Source organism: Primulina tabacum, chromosome 2 (genome assembly GCF_025594145.1).
Source record: "Primulina tabacum isolate GXHZ01 chromosome 2, ASM2559414v2, whole genome shotgun sequence".
Lineage (NCBI taxonomy): Eukaryota > Viridiplantae > Streptophyta > Magnoliopsida > Lamiales > Gesneriaceae > Primulina > Primulina tabacum.
In genome coordinates, this window is record NC_134551.1 from 7,290,831 (window position 1) to 7,301,283 (window position 10,453).

A 10,453-nucleotide genomic window follows, 5' to 3' on the forward strand; every position below is an offset into this window, starting at 1 on the left:
TATTTTCATTAGAATGTTCTTTTTTCGTCGAAAAACTCTAATCAGATGAACGATAAAACTAAAACTGACAAATTCGAGGATTTCTTCATTTCGAAGGAAAATCAATATACAAATCAAACGAACTTTATAACTTTTATGTATTCCACCATAATCATTAAATGATTGTGACATTTTTATTTTTTATTTTTAATGAAATACATTCAATATAATAGGTAAAAAATGTCAAGTACAAATACGCTGCGCATCCCCAGGAGATAGAAATAGATCATAATTCAGCACCTAAATAAAAACCATTAACAGACAGGGATATAGTAAGCAGAAAATTAATGCTATAACATGACAATAGTACCCTGAGGCACACATCTATATGTATGAATCTCGATCTTGAATCCAATAGCATCAAAGTCTATCCTCTCATTATTAAACATAACTCTGTTGCGCAATAGTACCCTATGGGAACGAAGGCAGCCTTTTCTGCTTCCGATTCACTTCCTGGGTATCAGTAGGAGACTTTGAGGATTTAATGAAGAACAAGGGAGTAAACCTCAGGTGAGGAGCAGGTTGCTCGTAGCCTTCTTCCTGTAACCGTTGCTTTGAGGGGAGGAGGCCTTAATGCCCTATATTTTCCTCCCGTAATTGACAAAAAAATACATACTAAAGAAAAATATTTTCCCTATATTTTTTTTACACAAAAATAAAATTTTATTAATAAAAAAACCAATATAACAGAAACTAGATCCCAAATATTCAGATGAGATTTGAACTCAATGTCTCATCTTTACGAGTAGGTCTCTTGTGAGACGGTCTCACAAATCTTTATCCGTGAAACGAGTCAATCCTACTGATATTTACAATAAAAATTAATACTATTATCATAAAAAGTAATATTTTTCATGAATGACCCAAAAAAAATATCTATCTCAAAAAATACGACCAGTGATACTCTCTCACACAAGTTTTACCCATCCTCGCATTTAACCTTTAGGTAAACCAAGGAATCCTTGATTTTTTTGAATAAAAGTGATATCAAACAAATTGAAAGAAGTAATCTTTCCAAATTGCATGAATAATAAAAGGCAAAATAAAATTCTACACGCAAGTGATCACAATGGACCACATATCGCACCAATTTTAATAACCAGAAATGTGCAAATAAAAGGTCCCCCCCAATCAACTTGCATCTTGTTAAACTTGTCACATAATTTAAGTGCAATAATTCGTTCCTCCTAATATTTGGTTGCATTTGACTTTTAATTTTATTTATTAAATGTGAGTTTGGTTATATGTAAAATTATTTATGTATATTACATATAAAGTTCGAGAATATCTTCCCTATCAGGATCAAAGTGAGATCGGAGAATGAAATGGATAGGATAATGTATTTTCCATCTTAATTAAAAGTAGGTCTCTTGTCAAATGGTCTCATAAATCTTTATTTGTGAGACGAAGTCAATCATACCGATATTCACAATAAAAAATAATACTCTTAAAATAAAAATTAATATTTTTTCATGGATCACCCAAATAAGAGATCCGTTTCACAAAATACGACCCGTAAGATCGTCTCACACAAAACTTTGTCCTTAATTAATATGCGTCCATGAATTTATTTTGTGAAATATTGCTGCAGAAATTGATTTCTCATTTGTGAATATATATATAACGTCCATACATTTCTGCTGAGAAACACATAGTGAGACACACATTCTCTCTCTGAAAATCTTCAACAGCAGCAGCAGCAGCCGCTGTGTGTGTGTATATATATATTTGTATTATAAATAACTGTTGGGTATAGGAGGCAGCGGAGTATCGACCACGACGCACATGGCATTTCAGGACCACCACCACCTCTCCCAAGAAATGCCCCTCCACTACCCGGAACACCACCACCCGGCCGCCTCCGCCTCCCTCTTCCGCTCCATACTCCCCGATCACCACCACTCGCCAGACGACAAGCCGCAGCCATCTCAACCTGCAGTCGCCGCAACCAACACCTGGCTCCATCACCCCCACCACTGGCTAACGACCCAAAGTCAACCAAGCCCCCCGACCCCGTCGGACAACAACGATCACCACCAAGAAAGCGGCGGAGGGGATAACAGCAACAACAGCAACAGCAACGGGAATAATACCAACTGGGAAAGAGAGAAGTGCAAGGCGGATATCCTCAGCCACCCGTTGTACGAGCAGCTGTTGTCGGCGCACGTGGCCTGCCTCCGCATAGCCACGCCGGTGGACCAGCTGCCGAGGATTGACGCTCAGCTTGCTCAGTCTCAGCAGGTGGTGGCTAAGTATACTGTTCTCGGGCATGGTCATCCCCTCGATGATAAAGACCTCGACCACTTCATGGTACCAAACATATCTACTTCTTTCCATTAATGTTGTGTCTGTATGTCTGTCTGTATATCTCCATGAATATGAATTAAATGTGTTCTTTTGCGCTTGTCCGGTGAATTATGTTATGGTCTGTAACCAAATTGTTTTAGGCTGAAAATTTTGGTCTTCTAGTTTCCAAGATTAAATTTTTAGGAATTTTTAGATCTCCCTAGATGATTTTCTGTACTACTTTTCTTGTTCTATGTGCCAATGAACATGTATACCTACTTTCACTGGTGGTATGCGACTGCAAGAACTAATTAATCGATAATGCCATAAATTATATTATTTAGTTAATATGGTTGTGAAAAATTCACTTTTATTACAAGAACTAGGTGAATTTGGCTCATATACATAGATCGCCATATTCTACAAAATTTAATATATTTTACGTTCGTGTAAATTATGAAAAAAGAAAGAAAGAGGAAAGTTGATTTCAATAACATAAGTTTTTAGACTTTTTTTTGTTTGGTTTTGGCCCCCTTCGCTATTTCTACCTCTGTTGTTGATGGAATACCTTTTGGAATTCTCTTCTGTATAACGTGAGTCGGAATATCTTGTTGTCGCATCAAAGAGGAATCCTGTTGTGCTGTGTACACTAATAATTGAAACTCTATTTTTTTAGTGCTTCCAAGAATCTCTTTGTTGATGGAGTTCTGCAAGTACCTTCGAATAGATTAATTAATTTTTTTTTGAATATTTTAGCCATATAGGGAATTTCAAATTAAACTTGAGATTGCGTTTTTTCTAGTGATGGATTTGAATTTGTGGGTGGACTTCAAAAATACCGAGCCGAGTAGTGGATTTGAAATTGTAGAAAAAAAAATATATAAAGGATTTCAAATCCTTCAATCAAATTTTGAACCAAATGTATACGATGGATTTGAGGGGCTGCTTCTGTCACCTGAAGATTAGATTGAGGATGCATAATCTTTTCAATCTTGTTATTCACGGCCGCTTATATCTCTGCGCCACCTGAGAATGTACATTATTTAAACTCATCCGCATGGATTAGCTTGGTAGTCGAAAGTTCGAAACATGAGCTAAGTTATCCTTTATAACCTCATTTCCTTCCCCCACCACTTCTAAAATAAACTAAAACTGGACTCCAGTGTATTTAGTTTTGGAATGAAAAGTTGGATTCTTTGCTATATGCAAGGTGCTCAAACTGTCATAAAGCAAATAAATCATTTTCTTGTTTGGCCAGAGCTTTTTCAACAACTTTTGAATCCACATTACCTCTTTACAAACTTATGTAGTTGCCATGTATTTGCCTCCGTTTTGAATCCAAAATGGGGGCCTGCAAATTCAAAGAAGGAAAATGTAATGCGTTTTCAAGTAGGGGGAGCTCCTTATAGATAGAGCTCCTCCCTCTCTCATAAGTATATCTCATTAGTATATCTCTAAATTTTAAAAAATATTTTCAAATTAAAGCTATCTTCTACTTCTATTATTTGTGCTAATAGTTGTGCGAGCTCCAACCTACACGTAAGAAATTAAGAGAAGGCCTAAAATGGACTTTGATTGAACTGAAATGGACATAATCTAAGCATCCACTGTTCCATCAATGATTAGATTTTAGATGATATTTTCTGTTTATTGCAGTTATAATGTCACATTAATGAGTGAAATCTTTGTTTGTTTTATCATTCTCGTGTAGACGCATTACGTTCTGTTACTCTCATCCTTCAAAGAACAACTGCAGCAGCATGTTCGGGTTCATGCAATGGAAGCAGTGATGGCTTGTTGGGAGCTAGAGCAATCTTTGCAAAGTTTGACAGGTGATCATTTACTTCTAAACTCTCATGTTTCCCATCAAACGTCGCATGTCGATCATAGTGTCTCATCTCTACCAGCATTGCCATGGAGTTTTAACTGCTGAACATCCATCGTCGTAATTAAATGCGACTAGTCTGAAGTTGATCGTGGCCCAAGAATTTATTCAAAGGAACTGAAACTTCTTAGCACTCGAGCCAACAGTTGCGGGTAGAGGAATAACATTTATTCTTTAAGTCAAACCACCACTCCTTTGATTACCTTCTGCAAATCATTGAATTTGAACGAGTCACATCAAATCAACCATTTCCCATTGAATATACTTCACATTCAAATCTATTTTCACCATATTGTTTCCTATATACCCCACAAACATCAGCTCAACCGGACAATCCTACCTTCCGTTAAGTTGCTTTTCTTGATCAGCCATGTTGAAGCGATAATAATCATTCTTGTGTATGCTATCTCATTTCCCCTTCCACAGATGTGATTGTATAGTTTAGTGCGGTTACTAGTGTCCCATCTAATTTTATGGATGCAACTGGCAAAAAATTGAACTGCCACATGACAATTTCCACGTATATCAGGCTGATTCACTTAAACATTTGTTGACAGGGGTAGCACCGGGTGAAGGTTCGGGAGCAACCATGTCTGATGATGACGAAGATCAGGCTGATAGTGAAGCTAATTTGTTTGAAGAAAGCCTAGACGGGCCAGACAGCCTGGGATTTGGTCCTCTTGTACCCACTGAGAGCGAGAGATCCTTGATGGAACGAGTGAGAATAGAACTCAAGCATGAGCTTAAACAGGTTAGAGATCAAAGATGTAAACTTGATCAGATGATAGTGCTTTATAGCACACATTCACATGATTATAATTGATTATCATTTTTCTTCTTCATAGGGTTATAAGGAGAAGATTGTGGACATCAGAGAAGAAATATTACGCAAAAGACGTGCTGGAAAACTTCCGGGTGACACCACATCTGTCTTGAAAAACTGGTGGCAATCACATTCTAAGTGGCCTTATCCAACTGTAAGAAGACGCTAAATTGCTATGACAGCTACTTTCTACAACCAACTTTCACATCATCGTCTAAATTCATGATACATTTGTTTAGGAGGAAGACAAGGCAAGACTGGTGCAGGAAACCGGTTTGCAACTTAAACAGATTAACAATTGGTTCATCAACCAAAGGAAAAGGAATTGGCACACCAATCCTTCATCGTCTACTTCCCAGAAAAGCAAACGCAAGAGGTTTGTTCATCTCTTGACTCGCATATCGTTTTTTACTTTGGCTCAAACACGGACTTATTTCGTGCTCAAATAGTGGTGCAGGTGACAAAACAGCCAGTGATAGTTTCGTGTGATGGAAGAAAATACAGTAATATCCTTAACCACACCACAAAACTCACATTCCTTGTAGAATGGGGCAGGGGCCGGAAATGGACAAATTCAGCAGCTGCTAATTGACAAGATCATGAATGTAGGTATAATATGCTTTGAACCATGTAAGAAACATGAAACATGATTCTTGCTATCAGATGTAAACTTCTAGGAAGGTTTCCCATTTGATAGGTTTTGATGTTTGTATGCTTGATTTTCTGCAACGTTCAGTGTTCTATATAAAAATTATTCCAAAATTTTGCAACTCAATGAAATACCAGTGGATAAAGTACACGTGCAAACAAAAATGAAAACTTTGTTAGTATTTTGAAATGTAATTAAGAAATTATTTGACAATTAAAATTAATTTCATTTTATTCATGTTTCATTTGTTTGGTACCAATAATTTGAATTGAATAAAACTATAATTCTTTTTATATTCTCATTTCATTCCAAAGTTGATTCCATTCTTGTCTTATTTCACTTCTAATATACCAATCATGGCTTAAAAGATTTTTGTTTTACAATAATTTATAACAACTCATCTCTTCTAAAAATTATCAAATGCATAAAATAAAACTCTTAGTATCTCTTCTACGCGATCCCAAAATGTTTATTGAATCATAGGTCCAGAGAAATACAAACACGATTTTTTAACCTGTAGTTTGAACAACTAGATTTTGTAAGACATCACAAGTTGATCATTAATAATATGTATGTGCTATGGATCAACTTGAATATAGAACAGTAAAGAGTGCTCGAAATCTTTGATAAGACGGGTTGTCAATGTTTCTGTAGTCTTTTCGATCACATGCAAACTCTTTCAACAGTCAAATCTTGAACAAAACAAATACTTATACTAATATTCGACATAAAAACAAGCTGTCTTTTATCTCATTTCTCTTCATAGTACGCCACAATAAATGTACATTGTCATGTATAAAAAATGGCAAATAACAACTTACGAAAATTTGATTCATGAGAGAGATTATGAGAAGATGTCAGATAATATGAATTGATTGATCTAATGATTTTCTAAAAAAATTCGGGTTGGTACGTACGTAAGTTGACTTGGTGTGCTTCCTAGAGATAAATCTGTAGCTTGAGGTTTCTTGTGCAGTCCTAACTCCAGCAAATGTCTTGAATATAAGGTTTTCCGGCTTGAACTATAGCATCCAGCTAGAAACTTATAATACAAAAAAATAACAACTGGACTTGTGAACAATTTGACCGTTGTTATCACCAAAATCGATACATTTTCAATCTAACAGATACGACGGTCGAGCTCTGTGTAAAAACATATTTCCCCAGACCCCCAGTATATAAAGTCCACAACTAAAAGGCCCATAAGGGAATCTCAAAAACAGTCCCATGCACACCAAGCTAGAGAGCGGGGTGCAGGTAAAATTTTGATGATTCAATTGGAAATTTGATATAATAGGAACAGATAAAGATAAGTTATATATGACTATTAAGCTGGATAAATGGGATATCAAATAATGATGGATTATTTTGAACCATGTAAATATATTTATAACGAATAGTTTATTACCAGCATATTAATCCAAGAAGGAAAATCCCTAGGCTCCCAAAAGGAGGAGGTCGGGGAAGAAGAAGCAAAAGCGGTAAAAGCTTGAGCTACTTGATTTGTTGTTCGTCGTACATGTATGATCTCTACTCCGCCAACCCTATCCAGTAAATTTTGAATCTCTTGTATGCTCATCTCTGAGTATCCTAGGTTTTCTGTCCGGTTGATTACTACTCCGCCAACCCTATCCAGTAAATTTTGAATCTCTTGTATGCTCATCTCTGAGTATCCTAGGTTTTCTGTCCGGTTGGTTACTGCTTGTACTGCCAACAAGTAGTCTAAATTAGCTACCTGGTTAATCATTTTTCACCTTATTGTTTGCTTTCTCAAGTCCCTCCTTGATTGCTTTTAATTCTCCATCTTTCACCGATGTCGGCCTTAGGATTAGTTTTCACGTACCACTCCTCCAATACCAAACTCGTGATTCTCATAATTAACACATGCATCAACATCCGATTATAATTCATGGTGCGGCAGGGGTTGCCAAGTGGTTGACTTGTTTATGTTGTTGCATTGTTATTAGTACTGACTTTTGATGCTTTATTCGCTCGACGGAAATCTAGAGCCACTCAGTTGCTCATGTTACATCCTGGTGCCTCATGTCGTTACTAGACTCTTACAAGTTGCCCATGTGATAATTGTTAAACTCCTCGAATGTTTTCCTATCAACTTGCATTTTCAACCATCTGATGAACTTTGTAGTTTTAGCATTTCCTACTTGCTTAATAGTTGCCCAGAAACCAGTTTTTTCCATATAGCTTTGGAGTCCGGGCATCGAAATAAAGCATGAATAGTAGTACTCTCATAATGGAACACACAATGTGAGCAACTCGGTGATGATGGTACATGGTGTTGCATCAGATTAGCAGCTCTTGATATCAAATCATTTGAGAGACGCCACCAGAAAATGCGGACTTTTGGCAGTACATTAAGAGACCACATAAACTTCCACAAGTCGTTTAGGCTATTGTCTGTGCATAGGAGGTTCATACGTTCCTATTTCTTCCTTGTATTCATTTCTTACTGTATAAGTAACTTTTGAATCCTTGGGCGCCAGAAGCGAGAGTCCTCTGATACTAGCAAGTTTAATGAAGTTCAAGTATTGTTCCGCAATGTAAGGCAGTGGATTTGCTCTTTTCAGTTGCCTTGTTGGATAGGTTTTGTTGACTTTGTCATCAGAATTTAGATGAGTTCCAACCTCAGGTATGAGATCTTTCAAAATTTTTAAGTCACCATTTCCTAAGCTCCAAAACATTCATTTCCTGAAAAGATCTCAGCTCCCTAATACTAATCTCCAAATATAAAGATGGTTGCTAGCAATTTGTCCTTGTTTCTTTTTTGCTCTTTTTTCTATTATTCCTCTCTTTTTTTTAAGTAATTTTTCATTAAAAAAAAGGTTTATTTAATGTTCATGCCGTGAATATTTGATGTCAAGGGGAAATATCATAAATGCATTTATAAATTACCTTTTCTGCTTCTTATGGGATGAAAATTGTCATAAAACCAGGCGTTATGGATTTCAAATGAATTGCATACAAGGAAGTAAACATTTGATCTAATCAAACAAAGTAAACTTTACCTAAGTGAATACTCAGTATATGACAAAAACTTGTGTGAGCCGATTTCACGGGTCGTATTTTGTGAGACAGATATTTTATTTTGGTCATCCATGAAAAAGTATTACTTTTTATGCCAAGAGTATTATTTTTTATTGTGAATATCGATAGGGTTGACCGTCTCACAGATAAAGATCCGTGAGATCGTCTCACAAGAGACACACTCATAATATACTCATAGTATATATGAAACTATTTTATTTTATTTTAATCTCTCCAATATTTGATGATTTCCTAAAATAAGAGTGATTGAAATCCAACATTCAAAATCTCCAATATATAGAATTATTTTTGTACTTTTTTTATATATAAAAATCACTTTAAAAATAGTTATAAGTTGTAAATTTTCAAGTATATTAGGTGCTTATCCTTATGAACGGTCATGTCAAATTTGTAATTCCACTACGTTCGGTTGGAATAAAGATGAGCTCAAGAATTGGGAAACAACGTAGGAACCCACCATGTGACTTGCATATGCGAGAAATTAGTCCATCCCATGTTATTGCCAGTTTGCATTCCTTGTATTTGCTGAAAATGGCAATTTTCAGCAATATTAAATTTGAAAATTTAAAATCTTTTCTAAAAACCATCTCTGTTTTTTTTTTTAAAATGTTTTTGTTTGTTTTTTCCACTTGTTTTTTCCAAATCTCCAGCCCAAAACTCTATTTTAAAATAATAGAATTTCTGCACTAAATACAATATTCATCTCGAATTCATACTTTTCTCTAAAAAAAAGTATTATTAGAATATTTTTTTATTTGATTTATTTAATTATTTTTATTTGTTATTAAATATGTATTTTTTAAATTTAGGGATATAATTATAATTATATTTTATGTTCGATATAATTAATATTATATTATTAATAATTGCGATAATATTATTAAAATGATTAATTTAATTAATTTAAATATATTATTGAAATCTACGGTATACAAGTGAGTGGGTCGAGCTTTTTATTTTTTATTTTTATTTTTATTTTAATTTTTTTCTAAGCAGCCCACTCTTATTTTTTTTTTTCTAAGCTGAGTGGGTCGAGAAGAATCAAAATAGCTTGAACTGAGGTTGGAGATGCCCTTGTTGTATCCAACCATGAATCAATTTTTTTGTCATTTACAAGATCGCTCTTTTCACATAGTTGTCGATAAATTTTGCTTGTAATCCAACAAAAAGAACAAATCTTTTTAATCATGAAAACGAAAATCTAAAACCAAACACAAATTTATAGCAAAAACTCCGATGGAGAAAAAAATATACCAAATATTAAAAAAGAAAACCTAATCCCCAAAATGAAAAAAATTGAATGACAAATACAAACCTTCGGACCCAATTTCATCGCACAACACCAATTGTGTTTTCACCGTCTTCAGCTCCTCCGATGCTGCGGCCACCGTGGGTGATGAGGCGGAAGAACACGGCGAGGATTGGCCGGACGATGCCATCAACGATAGGCACCCCTCGCTCCACGACCGCCGGACGGGATAGGATACGTTGTTGTATCGAGACATGTGGGGGCAATGACCACGCGAGCTGTGCAAAGCGCAGCCGCAGTTCTTGTGATAAGGGCGCTGTTGGATGCTCATATCTCTGCAGGAGATGCAGCCTTCGAATAGTCCCCGGAGAACGCCATCTCCGGCAGCCGTCGTCATGTGGTACAGGCCCGTGATGGTGTATGGATTCACGGCGTTAGAAATGAAGGTCTTTATATATT

The 10,453-nt window shown here is 35.8% G+C and overlaps 1 protein-coding gene and 1 long non-coding RNA gene across 3 annotated transcripts; both read left to right on the forward strand.

The window, feature by feature from the left end:
- Window positions 1–1,666: 1,666 nt before the first annotated feature.
- On the forward strand, window positions 1,667–5,803 carry LOC142528880 (homeobox protein knotted-1-like LET12). 2 transcript variants are annotated; one of them, XM_075634144.1, is made up of 6 exons: window positions 1,667–2,349; window positions 4,037–4,157; window positions 4,768–4,961; window positions 5,056–5,187; window positions 5,273–5,409; window positions 5,483–5,803. In XM_075634144.1, the coding sequence occupies exons 1-6, from the start codon at window positions 1,825–1,827 to the stop codon at window positions 5,520–5,522; spliced, it is 1,149 nt and encodes a 382-aa protein (XP_075490259.1). In that variant the 5' UTR covers window positions 1,667–1,824; the 3' UTR covers window positions 5,523–5,803. The 2 variants fall into 2 exon arrangements, with proteins under 2 accessions (XP_075490259.1, XP_075490265.1); XM_075634150.1 differs by having other exon boundaries at window positions 5,491–5,803.
- A 768-nt stretch (window positions 5,804–6,571) lies between these two features.
- On the forward strand, window positions 6,572–8,430 carry LOC142537355 (uncharacterized). Its single transcript, XR_012818529.1, has 3 exons — window positions 6,572–7,276; window positions 7,361–8,266; window positions 8,306–8,430. It is a non-coding gene; the product is annotated as an uncharacterized LOC142537355 (long non-coding RNA).
- Window positions 8,431–10,453: the final 2,023 nt, after the last annotated feature.